This window comes from Telmatherina bonti (genome assembly GCF_933228915.1).
Source record: "Telmatherina bonti genome assembly, chromosome: 12".
Lineage (NCBI taxonomy): Eukaryota > Metazoa > Chordata > Actinopteri > Atheriniformes > Telmatherinidae > Telmatherina > Telmatherina bonti.
In genome coordinates, this window is record NC_136610.1 from 22,514,376 (window position 1) to 22,541,447 (window position 27,072).

The window sequence follows — 27,072 nt, forward strand, 5'->3', positions numbered from 1 at the left end:
ACCACTGGGTTACGATGGTTCAGGGAATGTACAGAATGAGCTGTCATATCAAAACAAGTCAGAAACATACTTTCTGATGTTAAAAGTAACAAATGTTGCTTTAAACTATCACTTTAGACCAATGTGAAAAGTTATGTGAGCTTGGCACAGCCACGATAGCCATTTGTTACACTTGGCTCACTGATTTCCTTGTCCTCCGAGATACTTCGATGCCAACATCCTCATTCCCAGGTATGCCAAAGTTTTGCCTTTATATATTCCAAGTTAGAACATAATTTGACAGTAGTGCTTCAGAAGATGAGATGCAATGGGAATGTGTTCAAGTCAGGTCTCACTTCATTTGTATTGGCAGAAATGTTCAACTTTGATAGTTTAATTGTCTGAGCTGGACGCAAAACCACCCTTTCGCCATATTCATGTACAGCTACACTGGTAACATTTTCACAGTTTTCAAAAGAGAAAGCAGGATATTTGCAGAACTAAAACCAATCCATTTTTAAAAAAAGAATAAAGCCATTTCTCAGTACAGATAACTTCAGAGTGTAGAAGATGTTAAAATGGCAGCAGTTAGTTGTGTGATTCATAAGGATGTAAATCACCAGACATCGTCTGCTCTGCCAGCTTAGCAACAAGGGGTACCAGCTAGTAAAGATTGGTGTGCTAACATCCTGCAGTGACCTCTGATGTAGAGGAAGAAGTGGAGGCGGGATTATGTGAAGCATACTAATGACACTCACATATGACAGTGTTCTGCAGCAAGGAGCTTGACCACAGCCACAAATGAGATAACTGAGCAGAGGCCTTGCTGTGTGACCTGTGACTGATGTGAAAGAACTAGTTAATAATTAATTATATCTGGGTAACAATTAATGATTGCGCACTGTTTATGTAAATGCATCTTTATGACAATCAGCTGTTGCCATGAGGGAGGACTACAACTAATTCTGTCACTCTGTTGTTCCCGGCATTTGAAAAGCAGTGATGACTCAATCAAAGGAATAACACTGAGACACCACTTGTTATGCCTCTGTTTATGCATACACAGTACTTCATGGCAAGTAATACATGTAAGCTGTGTAGTCAGTACATGGTTGCTAAATAATTTGGCAGATCAGTGTGCAACAGCTGCAGTTAAATCAAATAACTGAAAGAAGATATCAGGCTAACATTTGATAGTGAGCTTGGATTTTAAACTCATTTGACTATTTTAATCTAAGAAAATTTACTAATTTTAAGAGAGCACGTCAGATTTTCAGCTCATATGATGAGCATATGATATGTCATGAAGCAAAGTGGACTTTCAAGGTCACCTCAGTCTAGTACACACACAGTTAACGTTTGGACTTGCAACCTGTTTCATTAGCCTAATTTATTTATCTGCCAAAACCTAAAATAATATTTGGCTCTTTGTTGGTGTTTCAGTTCTGGTGTTAGACATACATTAAATCTAATGGGGGGAGTGTGTCCAGACTTTTGAGTGGCTCTGTATTTTGCATATGATGCATATTGTATAAAGATGGATTAATACAAATTGAAAGGGGATTTAGTAAATTTATAAAGAAAATAATGCCCTCTGTTCTCATATAGTCAGTTCAGATGGTTGCTTTCAAATTTGCTTTTGTTGTAATTTTGTACAAACTAGTCACATTGTCCAAAGTTATACACATTCTGGTCACTTTTTCACATGAAAATAATGATAGACCTAATATTTTTATATATTTTGTTAATACTGGCACAGCACATGAGGTGCAACCTTATAAAGAATCCTCAAAAAAAATAATCAAATGATGCAAAGTTTGGATAAACTTCTCAGTACACCTTCTAGTTTTTACCTGCAACATCTTTAAATATAGGTTTAAATTGCAGCCATTCATATACTGCGAGCTTTATTGATCAAATCAAATCAATTGAAATCAATTTCAAGCATGGTGGTGCATTAATATGTGTATTTGTTTTGTTTTGTCCAGTTTTATGTTTGTGCATAGCCGTGTGAGAAATAAACAGTCAAATCATTCATTCATTCATTAATTATCCTAACTGCTTAATCCAATGAAGGGTCGCGGGGAAGCTGGAGCCTATCCCAGCAGTCTTTGGGCGAAAGGCAGGGTACACCCTGGACAGCTCGCCAGTTCATCGCTGTCAAATCAATCAAATTAAAAAGAATAACCTGAACCAGCATACTTCTCAATTATGGTCCTTTCGATTTCTCATAAAAAAATCATAGTTTACCAGGTTGTTTTTCACACTAAGACATATAAATATGGCCACTTTGTGTATAGTTCACACTGTATTTGAAAGGCAGAGACACTGTCATGTTCAGATCTAAGTAGTTGTCTGCATACTTGTAGGAGGGCTTCAACAGCAACACTGTTATGAATATTCGTTACACCAGGTACTTTTTCTTCTTTTGGCTGCACTTGTGAAGGTCAAACTAGCTCTGATTTGGCGCTGCTCAGCATGACAGAGAGGTAAGCCAGAGCATGCTTGTGTAATATTACATAAAAATGAGGAGGGTGCGCTGCTGACAGCTGTGACGGACTATTAATTATAGTTTCATGGGTGTGTGTTAGGAGGAGGGGGAGGGGGGAGATGGAGTCAAAATGCTCAATCATAGCTATCCAATGTGAAAACTTTAAGCTTTAATGGGGTTGTTTTATGGGGAAGCTAATTAATTTCCTCCTTGAAATGCACAGTGGCGTTACAGAAGGAGAAAAGGAACAGTTGACCTTTACCTTTTGTGAGATTTTCTTTTATAACAGTTTGTTATTCTGTCTTTGTCGCTGACATTGGGTTTTAACAATACCTGCAGTGGAAACAGCCCTCGCTGCCATGTGTTCATACTTCTTACATTCATTCATCTGTCACTTTTATGTTCGCCTCGTCTCTTGTGTTCCTTCTTCTCTGTGGCACAAGGGGTTCAGCGTGAATGAGATGTTGGCTGCATGGTAATTGAGTAGTTATTGATTGGACTGCAGCGTGGCCTGAGAGAAGCCAATGAGAATCGCAGATCAGAGCAGCAGCACTGACTGCATCTCTCATCCCGCATGCTGGTGGAAAACATAAATGCAGTATATATGAATCTGCAGACAACATGAGCATGTCTTGACATAATTTTCTCTCATCTTATTAGTGCTGACTTGAACCCAGAACTATTCCACTTTGGTCCCATGAGGGCCGCAGTCATGCACACCTGACTTAAATTAATCACCCATTGTTCAGAACTTTACATCCTGTTGGATCCATTGATTTCTTGTCAGGTGTGTTGAAGCAGGGACACAGTGAACACTCACAGCGCTGCAGCCCTTGTAGGACCCAGTTGAATAGCCCTACTTTAAGCTCAGGAAGCATTTTCATCAGCACTGGCCCTCATTTGATTGACTTGGTACATCGTCTGAGTCAGTTTGACAGTCATATTTCACTGCTATGTCACCACTGGAGACTCTGCTCCCATGTTAGTGTGCCTTTGTAAGAGAAGAGCTGATATGAAAATATTTACAAAGGAGGAAATAGTTATTGCCTTGTCAGCATGCAGTCACTGTGCACATTCTGAACAGTCTTGTTCTTTCTTTCTTCTCTGCCCATGGTGAAGTTAAGGGTTTGAAAAGGGAGGTTATGCTGACATTTCATAGTTTACCTTTCCAAAGGTTTGACATTTAGTGATGGAAATCTGGCTATTTCCAGCTTACCCGTTGCATTCGGATCAACTCAGCAAAAAGAATTAGCATCACCTAAAGACCTCAACTTACGAGTTTATAATAAACACGCTCCCTCTTTCAGGCTCTGGGGGTTGTTTTCGAAAATCGTTGGGTCATCTCTTTCCTCATTGTGTCTGAAGAAAACCCAAAACTCCTTAAAATCATATATGATTATAATAACCATCAAAATGATATAAATTAAACTCTGATTGTCCATCTGTACTAATATTGTGTTTTATTGTGTTGAAATGTCTAGAAATATCAAAATATTCTTTTTTTTTTATTTTTTTATATTTGTTTATATATTTATTTTTAAAAAAACCTAATTCCTTCAGATAGGTTTTACTTTTTTTTATTCAGTGTAAAGATACTAAACTATATCATTTCCAGACTAGCATAACCTCTTTAAAAGGCTGGTATCGAAGCATTCATATAAAAAAAGAAAAGAAAAACTTCCTCTCTCCACAATGATGGCTTTGTTTTGATGCCTAATTAATCATGAATACTTAGACAAAACTAAGTCTAAGTAGTGCACTTTTTCCATTTCAAGTTACATTAAAGTGGAACTATTATGTGCATTTCAGGCTAATTTATTTTTATTTCTGAGACCAGAAGGGCTGGGATTGATCGAGTTATTGTCACAAATCGCTTTATTTACTTCAGACCGACCCTCTCCGTAGGCTGTCAGATCAGCCTGTGGGCAAAACGAGTGGATTGAGACTCTTCCGCATTAAGCCCCGCCTCCCGCCAGTGCACTACATCGGGAGCGCGCACCGCAACTGCTTTCACCGTCATTGTAACGTCTCATAAACTGAAGGATTAGGCTAATATGAACTCAATAAAAAAACAAAATACAATGTCAACACAGCATACAGCCCTACATGTTGGAACCTGACTCAGACCCTGAAAACAAAGTGGAAAACAGCAACCCACAGCAACGAATGCAGCAGGATGTCTCTCTTTGGTAAACTCACCAGCCATCGTTGGAAATAACTTTATCCGACGTTTTCCACCCGCCTGATGTATTTGTACATGCCCTTGTTAACCAGTAGAAGGTAACCAATCACCGAACCTTATCCCCTGGGACGTCACAAGGATTTCCAAGTAGAAAAAACTCTCTAAAACGATACATTTTTCATCGCCATGGAAACCGAATGGTGAGAGTGCTGGAACTTAAACTCAAACTCAAACATGCGTTTAGGTGATAAAAAAACAGTGCCGGTCAATTGTCCGATGAGGATTCAACCCTGTAACACTGTAGAAAGCTCAGAAAACTTGAAATACCATAATAGCACCCCTTTAAAAATAAATAAATAAAAGCCAGCAAAAAGAAATTTTCACCATTTCAAAATATCTGTTCCTTTACAGAAAGGTAGTCTGCTTGCTTTAATGCTGGACAAGACAAGTTGAAAAGAAAGGTAGACAAGATTAACTAAACAACTCGGACAAAACATAGAATATCAGATGACCACATTATCATAAAGAAGCCAACCTGACTCTCCAAATACAAACAAAACAAAATTCTCTGATTAAAAAGCAAATTTCTACTTTTACCTGCTACAATGTACAGTGTAAATAAGCTGCTGTTGAGGCCATTTGTTTCATCATTTTCCCTTTAATCTGAATAATATACAGTTTGTCTGGCTTGCAAACAGATGTACCACGGTCAAATCAAAGAGACTTATCAACTGATGCATGTGTGACATGATCAAGGTTTAACTCTTGAAACTCATAACCGAGATCTTGATTGTGTATTTATACCAGCCCTACTGACAGTTATAATTTCTTAAATCTTCTTCCTCTTCCGTTCTCTAAAATGCATATGTCATAAGATCACGGCACACACGTTCATGATTTCTTAGGATTTGAGAGAAATGCTGTTAGCTTGTGTGCGTCTGAAGGCAGCGAGGCGCATCCACCCTGTGGCTAGGAGTGTGTGAGCACAGAGCCGCATTAACTGCAGTGAAGCAGCAGTGAAGAAGCCCGAGAGGTGAAGCAAAGGGAGGCAGCCAAGCAGGCTCTCTGGCCAATACGGTGCAAGCACCGGTTGCCATGGGAACACATTGATTATTTAACAATTTGGATGAAAACTCTGCTCTGCACTTGCCAAGGTTCACTGGGAGTCTTTGTAGCTTTACTGTCCCGAGGGTCTGCAGCCAAGTGAGTGTTATGTGATGCAATGCCACCAGGACATGATATACATGCACGGTGATGCTGAGAGACAAGAGACAGGCACACGGTCTCAACTGAGAAGAGGACAAGATGATAGATTGATGAATAAGGAACTATTATGGACAGATGGGCGAATGAACCTTGGGAGAAAGAAAGCTTAGTAGCATGTGCGTTTTACTGCTCCTGGTGGTCAGTGGGGACTTGTAATGATCTCATGCTGGGGAAGCAGTCTGGACTTACTGTCACTGACTGTACATGAGGTTTCTGTGTCTGGTATGCTCTCTTGCTTCCATTTGCTTTTTAGCCTAGGGTCTTCATACAGTGTTGTGCCAAAGCTTCTGTAATCCCACAATGAAAGAAAAACTAATGAAATAACTACCATGTCTATTAGTTCCTCGCAAATGCCTGTTAAAATTTTCGGGGTAACTCTCAGTTGGCACATAATTGTTATTTGGTGAGGAAAAATACTTGTTAAAAGAAGCTAGAAATGCCCGCGGGATGCATTGTGATCAGATCAACTGGCCTGCATTGTGATTGGAACTCATCCAGCTGTAAATTCCTTCCATCTGCCATCTGCTTTGACTGCATTATTAAGACAAACATCTGCCTTAGAAGTTGAAAGGTCGTCTTAATCCATCTCGTCCTGATAGCTAGCAATTCTTTTTTCTCGCAAACAATCAAACATACATAAGTCCCATCTATAGCATGATTTCTTTTTGATCCATGTTTGTAGCATCAGCTTAAACTATATGCAATATGTGAAGTAAATGTGGCTGCAGTGTTATTTTCTTTATAGGGTTCATACAAGTCATCTGATTGATTGTCTGCAAAGGCAAACAAGAAAAATCTTCTAGTCTCGGAAATATTGTTACTGAATTTGAGCATTTTTCTTTGCAGGCTTCCACCAAAATGAAGGCATTTTTAACTGTTAAAGGTAGGGTAGGAGATCCTGGGAAAACAGTTTGAGCCAGCTACTTGTTGAAGCAGCTCTATAACTTCAAATGTTTTGTCCTGAATCTGCAGCACACCAACAGAAGGCTCACAAACATCGATTCTTACTTTATGAAACACTCTTACATTTGTGTCAGCGTAGGAACTGCAGCATACCAACAACCCAATAAAAAACAGGGATCAAAATAAAGGACCCAGTTTAGTGAACGTATAGGTAGGATTTAATTCTTCATGGCTTGAAAAATCTAAACTCCTATTAAAAAAAAAAAAAAAAAGAATGAATATAGCTTCCTGAACTGAAATACCAACTTCTCCTTTGATCTGCTTCTTCAGTAAAGCATTTTGGAACAAATTTCTGTTCTGATTTGCTCATTTTCAAGTGAATTTAAAAGGGAAACAATAACTTGCTTTGACACTGGACTTCTTAAGTTCAGTTTAGAAAAAACTTGGTCTAGGGTCTAAAGAACAAGCTGGTGACGGCCAAATTCCTGAACTCAAGACTTTAAAAAAGGAGTTAAAATGGATTTATCCAATATGAATGGAGGACAAGGGCAAGCTTTATGGAAGGAGTTTAATATTAATCTATTTTAGTTGAAAAGTATTTTACTTCAGCAGTCAGCTGTAGCCATGGCAGAGGTGGGCATATTGGGGGGGATAATATGCATATTCACAACATCAGAAATGAAAAAATGTTCACATCTAAGCTGTTTTGTCTATGTTCATAATTCCTGCTGAATTCTACACTTGATGCTGCCTGACCCACATTCACCTGAAAAACCCAGCCAGGCATTCTCATTCCCTCCTGGGTTGACATCAGTCTGGTAAATGATCCACAATTATACAGTGCCGTTCTAACTTTGTATTACAAAGCAGTTTCCAATGCGTTCCTCATGCACAAATACACATACAACTCCTCTTAACAGTACCAGGACAGGACCTGCATGCACATTTCTAATAGTCTTCTCTTTGTCCTCAGTCGAGACCATTTTACTCCAGTGTGTTATAAACCTCAGTGGTGGTCAAATCTCATGGTCTTTAATCTGCTTTCTTGTTGCTCAATATGACAGAGATGAGGCATAGGAGGAGGCACTAATCCAATCTAATCCAAGTTGCCCAAATATGTTGCTAGACATTTCATCAAACTCCTGTAGAAATGACTCGCATTGAGATTATTTTGCATTTTTCCTTTTTGTTTGCATGTTTTGTTAGATTTGGATAGAGGGATTAAGGGACCTGAGGTTAGGGTGACGTTGCTGTGTCTGGATTCAGTGATCTCACCAAGCTGCACTGGTCCATAATGATGGTTACAATAAGCACTGCAAGCATCATACTGCAACAGGTGTGTTTTGTCACATGTAGCCTCAGTAGTGGATTCAATAGCTTAGTCTGTCAGTCATCCAGGGACAACAGTGGCCTCTATATTCCCCTGTGTTGCCCCGAGGCAGTGTTTCATCACTTCTTGCTGTATCAACTTGGTTACATGGTTCTTTTTCACTACAGCCTACCACTATCACATCTGTCACAGGCTGCACTGCCACTTCACAGATAATGTCACTGTTAAAGTCACATGAAGGATTTTTGGTAGTGGGTTCGGGGTCTAAGATGAAGCGCTCATCACAAATATGCAACCATGCAAACATATGCAAAAGCACTGACGTGAGCATCTGTTAGTCCATATGTAGATTACAGCTAAGGCCCGATTGTGCTGACATGGGGAAAGCCGCAGAGTAATTTCACATCGCTGCTGAGCGAAGCAGGTCAAATCTACAGTTCCTATTTATCTGGAGAGCAACTTTCATTATCAGACAACTAAACACTGAGAAGTATGGAGGGTTGGGGAAATGATGGACATCTTGTGTTGAGTTGATTGGGGGTCAAAGCATCTAAAAGTGTTCCAAGCTGCTGTTGTGCAGAAACAGGTGTTGGAGACACATGTAACTTGATTGAAAACCTACAGAGATTTTCATTTTATCTCAAGGAGTTTAATTTGATGTCTTCAGTATCGTTGTGTTTACCCAGGAAGATGAGTAAATAGAGAGGTTGCTTTATTTAACCTGTTATATCTACCTGTAAATCCATTTCTTTAATATCTGTCTGTATATAAGCTTATTGTTGGCAATTTTCCTCTGCAATGAGCCGAACTGCTGGCAAATATAGGCTGTCATAGGATGATATTTTGGAGCTTTGTCATTTGTTGTAAAAGAAAAAAAGAAAAAAAAGAAGAATAAAAACCTAGATATAAGTGAGCTTGTTTTCATTGTGAGTTCACATCTCACATCACAAAATAAATATCACAATATCATGTTTATGATTTGTCTAGATTTGGACACAAATACTGAATAGTCTTGCTTGTGTAGAGCGGTGCCACAGCATGCAGTTTCACATTACTTTGGCACAACGGTATTTAAAATTGCAACAGCAGAACGTAGGTTCATGTTCAGAAGATACTTGTGTTTGTAAGACTGAGTTATGTCATGTAAATGAATTTTGGGGGAGAATAGATAACTAGTTTTCTGCTGCTGGGAACTTTAGATCCCCAAGTAGAGCTGTCAGAATCCTCTCACCAATATAACTCAATCAACAAAAGCTAGGCCAGTCATATGGCTGAGCGAAAGGATGACCATTAGGCTGCTCCTGAACCAACCAGTTTGCCTGCTCCTTCACATTTTTGCTTTCACCCTGGCTGCATACCTTCTTAGGCCGTCTGCAAGACTATAGCGGGGACAGAAACACCAGGTGGCACAATAGAGCCAAGCTGGGAGGTTAATTGAGCCGTTAAACCTCATATGTGGCCTTAAATTTGGATTTAGTTTGTTTTGAACGCTGCTTGATTCGTATAATTAATACATTTGTTGTTTTGCAGTCAGTGTGGCAGTGTGAGTGTAATAACCCTGATGCCCCTTTGACATGTGTTCATACGTTCAGATGCAGTTATGTCTCCTTTTTTCTCCTCAGCCTGTTTTTTCATTTATGTTGTATTTTAGAATCTTTTTTATACTTTCCTGTTGACTAAAGACCTTCACCTTATATTTTCATTGTGTTTTACTGCTGCAATGACAACAAAAAGGTTTAATTGTGTGCCATATTAATTTTTATGACTAAAAGGGGAGTAATATGAAATATAAAGCTCAAAAAGTCTGCGATCAAACTATAAAAATGGATATAAGTTAGTAAAGATTCAGGAAAAAATTACTGCAAGCACAACAAGAAAATTTGTACTAAAAATTTTTTTATTGAGTACAATTTTCTAGCCTCAGACACCCACAGATGACTTGAAATGAAAGTAACCAGAGTATTTACAAGTTTATTTATCTGGTTACAGGAAAAATATTTAAGAATTCCTTTTAGGTTTGTACTTTTAAATTCCTTAAAAAGCTTTAGCACCTTTGTATTTCAAGTTTTGAGCATCTTCTTAGAAACAGTAATAAAATGTTTCTAAAATTTACTGAGAAGTAAATTCTTTTAAAATGAAAATGTGCTGTTAAAAAGAAGTTTCTTTAAATAAAATAATTATATATTTTACCTTGATTTAAATGAGTCTGTCTTAATCTCTGTAGACTTTATTTTTTACAGTCAGATGAGATCAACTTTGCATAACAAAAATTACAATCTACAATTTGTAGACTCTAAACAAGGTTTGTCAGTATAGTTATAACTAACATTTTCATTATTTCTGTTGCCTAATCTGGTTTATCATAAAATGATGTAGTCTGAACAATTAAAAGTATTAATGAAGTTCATTTTTCATGACAGTGATGCCCTCAGATTTTTTTACAGATCAAATTTTCAAAATATTTTCTGAGATTTGACAGTAAAGTCAGTAATTAAGCTGCTTGTCTACGTTGTTGCTGTTAATAAACACTTCACCTTTTTATTTACAACTTGAACAACCTGTAGACTGTTGGAGACGTTACATTTTACATGATATTAACAGAGAATAGCTGAAAAATATTATATATGACTGTAATAGGTATTAGACTTTTAACCTAATTGTAAAGTCAACCATCTAATAATGAACATAAACTGTCTGAGAAGGTGGCATATTTTTTTTTTTTTTTTTTTACCAGCAGCGTGTACCTTTTTATGTCAATATTAGCACATTCTGTGTGTTTAGTTCTAACCTGAAGAAATAAACAGGTTGTGTTTTATTCCTCTATTCAGTAGTTGTGTGATTCTGTAAATCCTGAGATATAAACTTCTGTAAGTGTTCACTGAACCATAAAAACACGCACTGTGTATGTGATACTACATGGTGTTATTTCTCAGGGGTGTAAAGTGAAAGTAGATGTGGGATAAACGTATTATCCCAACAGCTGAAACACAAGCTGTTTTGTTTTATGAGGTGACCGCAGGATGTCTGGCTGTGGTGGTTAATAAGCAGTGGTCTCTCTGCCCCAGTCCTCATTCTCAGTCCTCGCACCTTTCAACACCCCCTTCCAACTCATCACTTCCCACATTCTCAGTCCCAAGGAGACTCGCTGACTGTTCCTATGACTGCTCCTGAGCAATAGTATGTGTACTTCATTGCGTCTGTGCAGTGCCAGCCTCACACACTGAGATAATGTGTATCTCTTCATATTCACAGGCTAACCCTCCCCCCATCATTGTCAACGCAGACTCACTAGATGCAGGCCCTTATGTAAGTATCTGCTCCCACTGTCTGTACAGTATATATGCCTCTCATTTCCACTTCCTCTAGTGCTTGAACATGTCTGTATGTTTGTGTGTGTGTGGATAGGTGGATGAGGAGGCCTCCTCTTGGTAGCACCTTGCAATCCACCATGGGGCCCGGCATCCATCCTATTGAGCTTTAATGTTGTACAGAATGTGCATTTTGCAATGTCAACATATATGCACCTTTCATTTTTAACAAATTAGAAATTTGTGGTAGATTTTTTTAGTTTGTAAAATAACCTGATGAATGCATATTCTCCATATTTTGACTATAATCCTATTCTCCACGGCTGTGTCTGCAAAGAGATCTTTTTTATGGTTAAGGATTTAGCTGTAACATTTAAACGCTTCCCTTTTTTTTTTTTCCTGCAGTATTTTTAGGAAATGGCATCATTTGTCCTCAGTGATGTAACTAACCATTATGTTTCTATTTTGACAGGTAAATGGCAGTGATGGGATGTATAAATATGAAGAAATAATCTTAGAGAGGGTAAGCTTTCTTTTTATATCTTACTTTTCCTTTTTTTCTTACATTTTCCATCTTGTCTTTAATGGATTATCTGCATGTTGGATGGGTTTCTCTCCACTAGGTGGTAGCAAGCAGCTCTTTCTTCGCTCATTGCGCTTCACAAACCTTAATTCCACTGACAAATCTTTATCTCTGTAAATCATGAAGAATCTTATGTTAAACTGCATGTTTGTTAAGTTGCAGCCGTAACATTATTGCATTGGTGGACTCCTAGATGGGATGTCTCATGTGAGTAAGAGTGCAGAATAACGCCAGTGATGCATGGCTTTTTACATAATCCTGAGGCACATGTCATCAGCAGACGCCAGAAATGTAAAGTGCTCTCCTGTTCAATTGTTCAGCAGGCACCAATGCACTTGGCAGTGATGGTTCAGCCTCTAGTGGGGGTGCTATACGTTTCTGCTCTCATTATTCCGCCCACATATAGATGCACCTCCGAACCCTCGATGGATGCATAGTGTCTTTCTGCCCCTTTCACTCTAAGTGGCATTTCTGCTTGCAGAAAGCTTAAATAAACTATGCGAAGGCACCCTTTAAAAGGTTTGTGGGTGTGTAACATTTGTGGTGAGGCCCAGTGCAGGCTGCTCCTCTCGGCTCCTGAGCAGCACGCTGGGAAGCCTCAGCCTCCCTCTGTTCTAATTTGTTGTGACTGTTGTTCATTAATTATAGAAAATAATAAAGTGAAGTCTTTTCTCAGCTGTCTTGTGCGTTGCCTGTCTCTGTGGCCACGGCTGTCAGGTGCAGCAGTGTGCCTGGACCCACTGGATCCAAATAGGGCCCGTGTAATCTCAGGGATAGGAAGGGCAGGAGGTGGCAGTGTCTGTCTCCTGTCCACTCATTACGTCATGCAACAGAAATGGTGTTTCTGAAACGCAGCATTATTTTTTTAAATTTCTAACACAGTTAATCTACGTGTGTGGTTTGAATGAATGTGTGGCATATTGAACAAAGTGCTCTGTAGAGTAATCCATGCCATTCATGTTGGTCACATTGAAGGAAAATTACATCTATATGCTCAAAACCAGAATTCAGCAATAGCTGGAGAAATACCTTAAGGACAAAAGCCCCATCCAACGCTTCCCCACCAGTACACATCAAAGTCACATTGGTTTAAGCATGCATGTTTTATTGTATGCATATACAAGTATGTCCTGCTGCTGAAAATGCCACTTACAACCTGTTTGCAGGGGAACTCTGGTTTGGGTTTTAGCATTGCTGGAGGGATAGACAATCCCCACATTCCCGATGATCCGGGGATTTTCATCACCAAGATAATCCCTGGAGGAGCAGCTGCTATGGATGGACGACTGGGGTAAGTTCATCCTTTCCAGCACGGTCTCCTCCTCCTCCTCCTCCTCACCTTGTTCGTTCCTTCGACTCTTTCCTGGCTTTTCTGCAAACCTCCATTCTCTGTCTACTTCAACCTCTCTACTCTCATGCATAGCGTGTCCCGCCAGGCAGTGCTGTGTGGGAGGCAGAGTTTCTTCTGCCCTCTGCCTCTAGGCTCTCTGTGCTTCCTCAAAGTAGTGATTCACGGCGAAACCAAAGGCTGAAACATGCAAAAAAAATTATAATATGGAGTGCTTAGGAGATTTCTGATTATATTAACCCTGCTTGGGTCTCCCTGCCTTTGTACACGAAGCACAGTGGTGTATGTGATCTATGTTTGAACTTTCCCTTTGACAGGGTTAACGACTGCGTGCTTCGTGTGAACGATGTTGACGTCTCTGAGGTGGTTCACAGCCGGGCAGTGGAAGCCCTGAAGGAGGCGGGGCCTGTAGTGCGGCTGCTGGTCCGACGGAGACAGGCTCCACCCGAGACGATTCTGGAGGTTAACCTACTGAAAGGGCCCAAAGGTGAGAGCCACATAGACATACATATACATTCTCCACAGTCCTTTCTGCAGAACATTGTAATTATTAATCATCATTACAGTTTTTAAATCCATTAAACATGCATTTATTTTAATGGAATTCTGACAAAAGAAGAAAAAAATCATTGATGTGTCACGATTGATTAATGTACAGGTAATGACAACTGTGTGTTACTTAACCAGGTCTGGGATTTAGCATTGCTGGAGGTATCGGCAACCAACATATTCCAGGAGACAACAGCATCTATATAACAAAGATCATAGAAGGAGGAGCAGCGCAAAAAGATGGACGACTGCAAACTGGAGACCGCCTGCTAGCTGTATGAGCCTGCAACTCCCTCTCACATTTCTGCTGTTCAAAAAAAAAAAGTGTTAATGGGGTTCATTGCAAAATTAGGCAAATATTGGGCAGGGTGTTTTAACTATTTCTTGTTTTGTTTTCCTCATTCATTCACTTTTACTTTAGTAAAACAACAAAAATCTGTATTTATTATAATCTCAGGAATCAACCATTTGGGAAATGAGGTGAAAGAATAAACGGGCCATCAGCTGGGTTAGGATGAAAAATATAATTAGTTGGGTTTGTGTGTTCGGTAATTGCTCATTGATCCGTTGAGTCTACACTGCAAGCCGTCATTCATCACTGTCATTTAATAGTGTGAATTTTTCGTTTGAGTGGATACGTTTTTTTTTTTATTCTAATAAGAAAACATTCTTACTATGTTAAAGTTTTAGTTGGAAAATACCACTTTTTTTTCTCTTTGAGTCTCCCTGTTACCTTTGGTATCACTGCCATTGAGGGTATTGCTTAACTGTAACTAAAACTTTCCAAATATGCTATACAGTCCATCAAAATTTTGCCTTCCAATTATATTTTACCTAAAGATTAATTGTAGAAAATTCAGAGCAACTTATGAACTTCCAGATGTTTCTTTTGACCTCTTTTAATGCCACACAGTGGCAACATTTTCTCTGCTGTTGAAATGTGCTGTAACCTCATAAAACATTCAAGCTATGATTCATCATTCTGCTAGCTGGTGTGACGACTGCAGGTTCTTGTCACACAGCAGCGAAGACACGAAGCTGTCAGGTGTTGATACAAGGTCTGTTTTTTCCCCCTAATTTTTCCTCCTGTCCTTTCTCGACTGTTGGCACATTCAGGTGAACAACATCGTGCTGCAGGATGTACGTCATGAGGAGGCAGTAGCTGCACTGAAGAACACCTCTGATATGGTTTACCTCAAGGTGGCCAAGCCAGGACCTGTGCATCTGAACGATATGTACGCCCCGCCAGACTACTCCAGCAGTACGTATCAACCTCACTTTGTTATCCTGATCATCTTGATCCTGTTCCCACACTGCCCATGATAGGAACCACATTTTATATTCACTGCTTCATAAAGTGAGAAAATGTTTATTGACGTAAAGCATTTGATGTAAGGTAAAAGGGCAGTTTCAAGGCACCCTAACTGTTTACATGTTTGTTGTCTTGCACTGGAATCGGTTTCTCATCTTTATCAGAGATGTTGTCAGAATTTCTGTGTTGGTTCACTGTTCTCTCTCCCCCGAACTGCAATGCCCAGACACCCACATAGTGTGTGTAGTATCTGATTCTACACACACACAAACACACAAACCTTCCCACAGCGAACGACAAGCACAGTTCTCTGCCTCCCACTGACTGTGGATGGTTTCTCACATCCCACCTGCTCATGAGAGCCCACAATCCAGAACTGCAGTTTCTCAGATTTCCAGAGAACAGTGATTTAATATTATAAGGAGCTACTGTGGGCTTGTCGGTATATGTTAAATGTTTGCAGTTGTTAAGTGGTCTGATTCCACAGGTGAAAGAGTTGATGTAGATTTGAAACACTTAAGATGGTAAGCTGCCTTTTTCAGTAGGAGGTTGGGTTTTGTCATTATAAATATATATTATTAAACAGTAGTTTCCATTGTATAATAAGAATGGGGACTACTGATGAGCCCAAAATGAATCTTTATGGTGTTGACCACTATGCATAATGATTTATGAGCTGTGTTCTAAATGAGATGTTGCTCAAATAATGATGTGTGTTAAGAAATCTAAATATTCACCAACAGGTCAAAGTTTTACACAAAACGGAATCATTTAGCATCTTCAGCTTATTAAACAACTTGTCATAATCTGTGACCTGTTGCACTTGTTAAAGGCGTTAATATTCTGTTTCGTTGTGCATAGAGAGATTATTATTGCTGTTACGAGCCGCAGTTTTTTCAGTGCAAGGAAAGTACCTTACAACAAACATTAAAAGCATTGCAGCAGGATGCAGGAAGCTTAATAAAGTAGATTAAAGGCAAAGTTTAAAAAGAAATGAAAGAGATTAAATGAAAAGAAGAAAAAGGTAAAATAAAGAAATAAAATGGATTAAACAAAGTTTCGATGTGAGGAGTTAATGGTTGTTTTTAACCTTGATTTTAAAAAGCTGAGTTTTAACAGATCTGCAGTTTTCTAGACGTTTGTTCCACATGTGACGAGCAATGAAACTAGTTGCTGCCTCTTCATGTTTAGTCCTGACTCTGGGAACAGAAAGTAGATCTGGCTGGTTCATAATGACCAGATGATCCTGAATTTATTTTGGTCTCAAATCAGTCAGTGGTTTAAAAACTAACAGCAGGATTTTGAAGAAAACTCTCTGACAAACAAGAAACCAGTATAAAGATCTGAGGACTGGAATAATACGATCCACTTTCTTGGTCTTACTGAGGACTTGACCAGCACTAACTACAGCTGTCTCATGGATTATTTATGGAGAGCTGCAAAGACAGAGTTACTGTAGTCTTGGCTAAGAAAGATAAATGCACGTACAAGTTTTTCTAAATCCTTCTGAGACATCAGTCCTTTAATCCTCAATATGTTCTTTAAGTGATAAAAAGCCTAAATTCACAACCGTTTTAATGCAACTGGTAAAGTTCAGGTCTGAGTCCAGGACTACACCAAGATTTCTAGCTTTATTGTGTATTTTAAACTGAACTGTTTAAAGCCGAGTGCTCACTTTTAGTTTTACTTCTTTAGCTCCAAACACTGTCATTATGGTATATCCACTCTGGTGTCTCTGACCAAAGTGGTCCCTTAAATAAATGAGAAAAAACAAGGTCGATAATACAGAAGCAATAGATGTGACTTTTATTGTGTTGAGTAAAGCTGCTGTAAAGTTTTGCTGTTGTACCTGTGTTGTAATCATTCTTTCTTTACCCCTACTGGTCTGGCCCTCCCTCCAGCCTTCCCCACCATGGTGGACAACCACGTCAGCCACAACTATATGGGGGCAATGGAGCCCAAACCAGTGTACCCTCCACCCCAGGTCACTCCATCCAGGTATTCGCCTGTTCCCCGCCACATGCTTGGAGAGGAAGACTTCACGAGGTAGGTCGCAAAACTGCCCTTCCATGACCCATTCCTTTCTAATATTACTGCCACGTTCTTTGTTGCTCTACATGTACTATCTGGTGGTGTGGGCAAAGTTAAAAAAAAAAAAAGATTAAATTACATTTTCAAATACATTATAATTTTGTCTGGATCTCATTCACTTCTTAGTTTCCTCAATTTTGTTGCTGCTTTACATGTATCATCATGGTTCTTTTGATTCTTAATACCTGTACAGTAGTTTAAGTAGCCTTATGATATGTTTGACTATGGAAAATGAATATTTAGTTTCTGTATGTCAGCTCATTGGGACCCTGGTGGCGATACTACATTGTAGCTGCTTAGGATGTGGTGCACATGAGCCGAGAGAGGCCCCCTTGTCACTTCTTGTACATGTAATGACTGTGTTAACCTTTGAACTCCTGTCCAAGTAGAGGATCAGAAGTCGCATTCATGTGGTCTTGATTAGACTGTCGCATGAGGTTTTGAGTCAGCTTAACCTACAGCTCTAGGGAAAGAAGGTTGTATCTCTCTCTTGGAGTGTGTTTACATATAGAAATGTGTGAATGTTTGTGTATGTTTGAGTTTGTAAGTGTCCTGTGAAGTCTTTGTAAAGCTGTCCACATGACTTGTATGTGCATTTGTCGCATCTTTGTTGGTATGTGTGCTTCCTTTGTGTCTTACACTTGTCCCGTTCACTGTGATTCCTGTACCCCACAGCAGGGCTGAACCTATTTACAGTGTCATCCACAAACCTGGGGATAGCAAGGCACCCCAGGCCCTCTACAGAGGCTTCTGTCCTTCCCCTGCTCCCTTGTGCCAAGGTCCACTCCCCTTCTCTGGCAGGTACTAACCTAGTCCATCACGCCTTGCTTAGCTAACCCTCCTCTCTATAGCTCAGCAACTAGATCTGGCCTTAACGAAAAGTAGGGCCACAGGACAGAGGAAATCTACCTCATCGGTAGTATGATGTGCCACATGAGTGCACATATTGTACTAAAAGCACTGAAGATGGAATGAGAGGTTAAAGAGAGAAGTAAAGGAGAGGGGAGGGTTGGAAGGGGTCGCAGGGTGTTCCTCTTTGCGTTTTCTGTGTCTGTGTTTGCATGTAAATGTTTCACCACTTCATGTGTGCTTTACGTCTTTATGCTGTTACTTGTGTGTCAGTGTTTCTTATGAACTCTTAAGTTCCAATCAGAAAATTTTGTACATTCATTGTGGACATAAATGTCATGGCAAGATTCAGCTTTCTGGGATTTGCTTGAACTGTCCTCTTTGGAGGAATAGTGTGAAAGTTGAACGTTTTGGGAGTATCAGTTGTGAGAAACCCGTAACAAATGTGTGATTGAATGTATCATAAAGTCAGAACCTGACTAGAAAGTTTTGGTAGCCATCAGGGAGCGACAGGCAGAATTTTTGTAGGAATTGTCTCCTCTTTTTGGGTGTGGAATTAGTTTATTATTAGGAGTTTGTTAATTTGTGGTTTCCTGTCTTTGCATAGATCATACATTTTATCTTGTTGCACACATTTTCAACATGTCTATGTTCAAGACTTTGGGAAGGCCATTATTTCAGCTCACTATTGGTTTCCATTCGGCTGCAATTTAATGTGTGTTCAGGTTCATAATCTTGAGGTCAAATCTGCTTGTATTTAAGAACCTATCCACTTGATGTAAAAAAATCAATTACATAAGCAGCACAGTAGCACCAGAGCATTAAGCTAACTCCTCCATGCTTAACTATTAGTGCCTTTATCCCTCCAAACATATGACAGTTCAGTCTTTGCCTTATCTGACACTAAAAATGAAATTAAACTAAATTAAACAAAAACAATTTAAGTCACAGCAAAAACCACATGACAGTGTGGTGGTTCAGAATCATGATGAATGGCCTAAAATCCTTAAAAAATTTGGAAATCAAGCCAGCATCATATTAGAAAATCAAATAGGGTTGTACCAATGTGCTGTTATTGCAATGGTTTCCTATAAAACATGAGTGCAGAGAGCTTTTTTCCTTTGCTGTCAGCTGCGAGCTCTAGTTGAGTGTGAAGGTTTTGATTTTGGAGCAGGTGCTCCTTTGTTTTAAGTGGAAGCTAAGAAAGTAGCTTTTTGAAATATAAAACCTCCTTGACTGCTGGTGGTTCCAACAGATGTTTCAGCTATTTCAATTCATGCCAGATCTTTTCTGTAGTGCATCCTGGGTTGCTCTTGATAACCAGATTCAATTTCCTCTCCATTGAGGGTGACAGTTTGGGTCTTCAAGGCCTTAGCAAAGTGGTCACGTCTCTCAGTAACCAACACTTTCAGATAGTTGATAGGGCTGATAATCTGTAGCTGACTGAAATGAACTCCAAAACTCATTTCTGACTCATGTAAATCTACTATTCTGTCTCAATCTTTACTATTCTTTTTTTTTGTCTTTCTTTTTTATATGTTGAATCATCAGCCTACCCTGGAAAAAGGCTCAGTTTAAAGAAATGATCAAAAGTCTAATTTTGTCACAACATTCATGTGGGTAATAAACTGATGGAAAATGCAAATGAACATAGGTGTTAATGCAGCTACCTTGTTTTTTTTTCATGACTTATTATTATGATAATAACATAATTTGCCCCCCGTTCAGCTTATTACTAGTTTTTTGTCCATCAGTTTTCTACTAATTTGCCCATATTTTTTTAAATCCAAGCCGTAGCTCTTTACACAGTTTAAAATGGAGTCCTACCTGCTCTTCACAAACATCACCACAGGAGTGCAGCTGAAAGGGCTTCATGCTTTCACAAGCTGCTCATTTCCATCTGTCGGGAGGATAAAACCAAGCCTACATCTCAGGCCAAGCTGCTTTCACTGCTGGTTAATGCTGAAGAAAACAGCATTATGTTTAGGGGAGTGTGTGTTTTGCTTTATGAATGTATGTATGTATATCTGTATATGTGTGTGTAAGTATGTGTGTGTGTGTATACGTGTGTGTGTGTGTGTGTGTGTGTGTGTGCATGCATGGCATGCATGTATGTATTTATTTAATTATGTTTTGCATCCAAAACTATTCGAAGGTTCCTTGTTTGTTTTGTTTCGTTTTAGTTTTTGAATAATTTCCACGGTTTGTGGTGACACACAATGGTGTGTCACCACATGGATGATTGTTTTAATGTTTTGGTATGTTCAGACATTGTTTGTGCTCTCAGTGGCTTATACTGTGTTTCAAATAAGCCATTCGCTGATTTCAAAATGTGTTTTGCTGTGTGTAAGACACATAGACCCTGGTCTTAAGGCACTGGGTTGTTTAAAAGAAACAAGGGAATAGGACTATAGCACGGCTGGCTAGAGCAACCCTCGACAAAATTTTTGCTTTGGAGCGTTGGAATGTTTTGCCGGCTGATCTATGTAAATATAAACACAGAGCCTCACTGTTACCATAAATGCAACGGCGAGTAAGAGCCTGATCCAGTGCAGACCAGCAGACAATCCTGCAGCTGTTCATCGGCACACTAGAAATGTCAGGCCACACACTCTGGTCTTGGCCCTCTTATCACCCATGCAGGCATCACCAGTCACACATATGTACTGTACACAGAGACATTTACCCGTAGTGTGGTGACATATGAACACACATAGATAGACGCCTCGAATCCAGTGCACAATTGTGACACTGAGACATACCTGGGGTGTTTACATCCCGCACACACTTACAAATCAACTGTGTAAATGAGATTGACCTAAATATTGTGACCGTGCATGCACCTGTTTGTGTGCCAGGTCCACAGTGCAGCCAGAAAAGAGCAAAATTGTCTCAGAGGACACCAGGACACCATGGCTAATAACCAACTTGATCCCAGTCACAGCAGATGAGCATCCGGCTCCTTCAGACTAACAGGCAGATTGCAGCCCCATCAGCTTCCCCACTGGCTCCAAGTAGGAAGGTTATTTTAGATAGATGCTATTGTAAGCGCAGGCTTCCATAGAAGTCGATCATGCTGGTTGTGAGGAATGAGTCAGTGCTTGTATCAGCCTCCTGCCCATCTGCACATCCCCCTCAGTGGTGTCATCAGAGACACATCCCCCCCCAAAGCACCCCTCCTCCCTATCCATCTGATTTTACTCCCTTTCTTGTTTCTGTCCACATTGGACTTGATAAGAGATCAAACCTGTGTTTACTATGCATGTTTGCTGTAAACATACATCTGTGTGCATTGGTGACAGTGCGTACAATCACTAAACAAGAAGTCCCAGGCTGCGAGCATCACCGGGCTCTGCTGTAGATTCTGTGTACAGTTCTGCGCAAATGTTTAGCAAACTTTAGATGCTTAGATTCTTATCTGTTATGCAGCGCCATCAGGGAGAGGCTTCTGTTTTGTGCTCAAGTCAGTGAGTCAGGACAGTGACCCAAAAGCAAAACAGCCAGAAAATCTGTCTGGAATGACAAGAGGAATGACGGATAGTTCTAAAGATGGAAAAAAAATTGGTTATTCATGATCCTGTGATAGGGAGAGTACATCCTATGTCAGTGTGACATTTATTATTTTAAAAAATCACTTCATCATTGTATACCTTTAAAATGAGGTATAACTGTATTTGTTGAGATAAAGAAACACATGCTACATGTTGAACCCTGTTCAACGTGTGCATTGGATTAACAGCAGCCAGGTTCAGTTAATCCTATTCATGTGATTAATTGGTCACAAGCAAGTGGGACTATCCTTAACGGCTCTAACTGGTCAGAGTGGTCTGGAGGTATCTGTTGGGAGAATATCATAAGATATTAATAATGATCTTAGAGAAGTAGTTATTGCTGCTCAGTCTGGGAACTTTATAAAGCTATTTCCATGTTATTTTAGGGCATGCCATTTTACAGTGAGAAATATTATTCACAAGAGAAAAATATTTGTGTTAGTTGCCAGACGTGGATGTCCCAGTAAGTTTACTCCAAGGTCAGACCCTGCAGTGCTTCCGGGAAACTGCAAACCCCAAAAGCTACTTCTCTGAATACCTTTAATCAGTAATAGTGAACAATCAAAGCTTGTCTGGATAATTAGCCAGGAGAAAGTCTATTGTCTCTAAACAGAATATGGGAGTACATCTTCGGTATGCAAAGATGCAACAAAGCACAAGACCTCTGGACCAGCCTTCTCCAGACAGGTGAGAGCCAAATAAAAATGTGATCTTTGTTGCATCTTTTATTCAGATCTGATAAGGATGAATTATTTTATGTGAATTTCTTAGAATTGAACAAGAATGCACTTTCTTGTTCACATGACTTTTCATGGATTTTTAAAAAGCATCTTTTTTCTTTTGTGCCTTAAAATATGCACAGTACTGTAGAATAGTGTTTCTAGTTCAGCTGCCTTGTTTAGACTCATCTTGTGTGAATACACAAGCCTGGGTACTGAAGCAGCAGGTGAGCTAATCAGTAACTTCTCTCTCGCACACATAGAAACAAAACCTTTGACTGATCAGTGCATAGTTTAGTCATCAGTGACGCTTTGACCTTTGGGTGGCTCTTTAAAAGGCTGCAAAAGCTCAAAGGGGAGTCTAAAGCAAAACTATCCACAAAAGATCCAGGTGAGCACTCAAGATAGGTGTTAATCATTCTGATTTTATTCAGTCACTGAGTCGGACGTGAAGTTTAAACTGTCCCTTTAGCTTAGATAAATATGTCCCTGTCCATTTAAAAGAAAAGAGCAGCCACAGAAAATCTATTGGTGAAATTAAGTCAATGAAAAGGAAGACAGAATAGAGTATATACGTCTCCATAGATAAGCTAATGTAATCTGTTTGGAGATGGGGAAAGATAAAGTGCTGCAAGAGCTTGGTTCTGTCTGTGTAAAATGGCGTCCATCTGCAGAGTCCATCATTAATCAGCGAAGCAGAGCCAATTATTGTGCAGAGTCCAAAGCAGTGAGCTCCGCTGAACCCCGTAGCCCAGATATCCATTCACAGCTTTAAGATTGAGCTGCGGCGGCCTCAACCAACACACTGAAGCACAGAGGGAAAATACAGAGAAAGGAGGGGAGGTGGGTTCTGAATTATAAAGATGGCGGAGCAGAGCCAAAGGGTTTTTACCACTCTGTTTACATTCCTGGCATAGATGAACAGACAAAAAGGGAAAGGGAGGGGAAGCAGGTCTTGCTATGTAAAGTAGGCTTGATCCCTGCGTTTAAAACGGCAGGAATTCAATGCTATTTTCCATTCAAATTAACAGCCGATTCACATATTTTGCTCAGATGTAACTTGCAGAAATAATGCTCCTTTATAGTCATAGCTGTAATATAAAATTAGCCTTATTTCTTCAGATATTCCTCAGTAGTGCCTATATTATCTCTCTCTCTGGAGAATTAGATTGCAATCCAGTGTACAGCCTAGTCATTGATTATGAGGACAACAAATCAAAGGCCCAGAAGTTGTGAAAGGTAGTCCACGAGTTGCTCAGTCTGTTTACATTTCTGCAAATTATCAAGGAGCTCCTGGGACACTATCTGCCTAGTCTCCGGAGGGCCAGGCTGACAGACAGGAATGCTTGTGTGCTGTATTGGAAAGGGCTGATCCCTTCAGCAGAGACGAGGGGACAGCTCGACTTGAAAGGAGATCATATCTGGATAACCTCCGGCCCGACACGTCCGAGCCATGATAATTCCAGATGTGACTGAGGGGTGATTGTTGCTTCTTCCTGTAAGACAGAGAAAAGATTATTCCTCTGGGTGCATTGAGGTTAAATGTTGACTTACTGGCGATATGGCAAGAGCGATTGTCAAAGTCTGAAGAGGAGCTGTTTTCCATCACAGCACGCAAGGGTGAGATAGGGAGCATGGGGCCCTGAACACAGGAGCTTCTAAAATTGTATCCCACCTCTTTGTGGTAGGCCAGATAGGAAGAGGGACTGTGCTGAGCGATGTGCAGTACCCAACATGTTCACAGTCAACATCTCATCCTCCTTGTCCCTGGTGAGGAGCCTGCCTGAGCACACTGTAAGGAAATGCTCTTTCAGAAGCAAGCACAGGATCTGGATCCTGAGGTAACCATGGAGATTTGTGTGTCTTGACAAATGGAGATGAAACACCCAAGACGGAAAGCGAGGCTATTTTAAACTTCACTGGGGGCATGTCTGTTGTTTTAGCATATATTTTGGACATTTCTGTTTGCCAGTTTTATTTAGTTTTTCATCTATTGTACCAAAGATTAATAAATGTCTGGTGGAAAAAAGTAAGAACACACATTAGCATGATAGCATGTTAACATAGTTTTGGATTATCTGTTCCTAATTCTCCCTCCATTGTGAGCTGGTCAGATCAAGATTCACGGACTCCTGATTTGCTGTTTTATTTTGACCTGTTATACAAGCTTTATTTCTCTGACAAAGTCAGTTTCAGTCATTTAATTTTGAACCCTTGAAAGCCCAACCCAAGAGAAAATGGTGATAAACGTCCAACGTTTTTATCTTAAGTCCTTATTTGGCCTTTTAACAAAATCTAAAAAGCAACTAACAAAATAAATATTTGTATATTTCCTGTCTAATACTGTGTGATACTTAAAAAAGATTGTAGTGACTAATTGTGTTATTATTTTCACAAAGTGGCAGAAGACAAGTATCAATTTTGAGCCAAGTTTTTACCATGAAATGATTCAAAAGGTCTCAGAAACTGTATATATCAAATATGATACATACAGAATTATGGGGTTATGTCATGGGTCCTGTTTCATTGTTTCCATATTCCTCTTCTCGTCTTATGGAGTCATTAGCTTTCTTCAGTCATTCCAAAAAATCTGGAATTTTTTTCGAAGCCACTGTCGTTGGGAAAAATGAACAGCAAGTTGGAGTGAAGCCATTTGGGAATGAGCAGGGATTCTTCCTGTAGACTGTCAGCTGCGGACTGCAATAGAAGACCACTAATGGGAGCCATGCAGTGTTTTCTGTTAAGAGAGGAAACTGTGTGTGTTTTTTCCCAGATGAGTGTGCAGTTTGTGTTAATGTCTGCAGGAAGTATGTGTGTGTGAACTGTTGAGCTTCCTAGAATGCATGTGTATGAGTGCGTGTATATGTTTGTGTGTGTAAAGTGAATTCACAGGATGTTTTGCTGGACCATAGCAGCGGTTTGTTCTCCGTTGCATCTTAAAGCTGCAGCAATCTGAACAGTCTGCGGGAGGATGAGTCATAGCAGCTAAAACCACAGCAAGCTTTAGTAGGTGGTCTATTGTCGTATTCATAGAAGTGGATGTGTGTATAAGTGTACATTTATACATAAACAGCATGTGCTATTGCTAATACTGTAGGTATTTGGACTGTGTGATGCTACTGATGGCGAGACTTTGAAGGAACTGTACTATTTAAATGTGTGGAATGATTATCTTTTCACTGGCAAATTTTCTAATTTTGTGTATAACAGCTGGAGATATTGAATATTAAGGCTATTTAACCTTTTTTAGCTCTATCTTTAAAGCAAAACTTTGGGCACTCTATAACAGTCTGTTTGGTAACAACTTGTTTAGCAGTCGTCACGTTTTTAAAATGTTACCAGAGTTTTTTAGCTTCACTTCTATATTTGAGATGCTCGGGCCATTTTGCTTTTAATATCTATTTACAGATTATCAGCAATGAAACTGCACTGGTCAAAACCAGCCTTCAGTTTTCACCATTTCAGATGGTCTATTGTCAGTTTTAAGGTGTGTTTAAGACCTTTATCCTCCTGTTAGATGTCATGGGTTTGCATAAGAAGAAGAGGAGGAGGAGGAAGGATTCACGCTGAAAAAAAGAAGTTATATCCAAACGTTTATTTAGCGCCTGCTGTGGAGAAATGAGTTGGTTCTAAAGGGAGGTGGTGGTGATTGTGGACAGGTGTGTTCATTCACATGATGAGGTGCAGCTGTGGCTGGAGAGGAAGGATAATCCAAGTGAGGGCAAGTGGAACCAGGAAGGCAGGGCATGACAGTAGAGGCTTTTTTCATTTTCATTTTTTGGTCATTTTGTTTTTTTCAAGATGTTGCCATGTTTGTTACAAGTGTACATTGATATTATACAGTACCAGTCAAATGTTTGGACACACTTTCCCACTGGATATAACCTGTAATGTATTTAAACTGAGTATACCCTTTACTGTTTACATCATCTCTACAATAATGGCACTATACGTGATCTTTCGGAAATGTCTTTTCAATAAATTACCCTATTTTTAAATGTATTTCTTTAACTATATTTTTCCTCTTTGCTGCCAGAAAAATACATTTACACATTGTAAGTCCAGCCAGAAATGTAATACCAAAATGCATCAAGTTTCTTAAGTTGTTCATTTGCAAGCTTTCCTTGCTTAATTTTGTGTGGAAGCTTCAGAAAGGTTTACCTCTAATGATTCACATTTGCTACATGTAACTGTGCACCACTACCACAGAATCTCTTAATCTTTCTGCAGATATTTTGCTGTCAAAAGTGGTTTTAGTTTGCTTTTCTTGCAACACTATTTGTTTTCTTTGCTGTTCTTGATTACTGTTGGTCTCAATTGATGTTTCTCAACTACATCTCGAAGTGAGAAAACTGTTTCCTGAAGATGCTTTAATATGTTTTGGAGTCTTCTGTATGGTGGACATCACACATTCATTTTCAGAGTGCATAAAGGAGACCATGTCTGTGAATATTTTTAGGAAAAATTATGTAACAGAATTTTGAAATATGTATTACTTAAAATATTTTTCTTTTTTTTTTAAATGACTTAATAAGCTCTAGAAAGATCATTGTTATGTTTGGTTATTAATACTGCTTTATTTTGTCCTACTTTAAATATGTACTGATAAAA

At 39.4% G+C, this 27,072-nt stretch overlaps 1 protein-coding gene across 8 annotated transcripts in view; it reads left to right on the plus strand.

Annotated features, from left to right (window-relative positions):
* dlg3 (discs, large homolog 3) overlaps positions 1-27,072 on the plus strand; it is a gene marked incomplete at its 5' end in the record, with an annotated part of 94,518 nt that overhangs the window by 47,691 nt on the left and 19,755 nt on the right. For 5 of the 8 annotated variants that reach the window (XM_079249964.1, XM_079249962.1, XM_079249963.1 and 2 more), the window contains 7 exons: positions 11,404-11,457; positions 11,932-11,982; positions 13,209-13,333; positions 13,708-13,877; positions 14,078-14,214; positions 15,056-15,200; positions 17,135-17,297. In XM_079249964.1, coding sequence (XP_079106090.1) covers positions 11,404-11,457; positions 11,932-11,982; positions 13,209-13,333; positions 13,708-13,877; positions 14,078-14,214; positions 15,056-15,200; positions 17,135-17,297 — 845 coding nt within the window. Of the gene's footprint in view, positions 1-11,403; positions 11,458-11,931; positions 11,983-13,208; positions 13,334-13,707; positions 13,878-14,077; positions 14,215-15,055; positions 15,201-17,134; positions 17,298-18,017; positions 18,144-27,072 lie in introns of all 8 variants that reach the window. The other 3 variants (XM_079249960.1, XM_079249959.1, XM_079249965.1) reach the window with 2 other exon arrangements.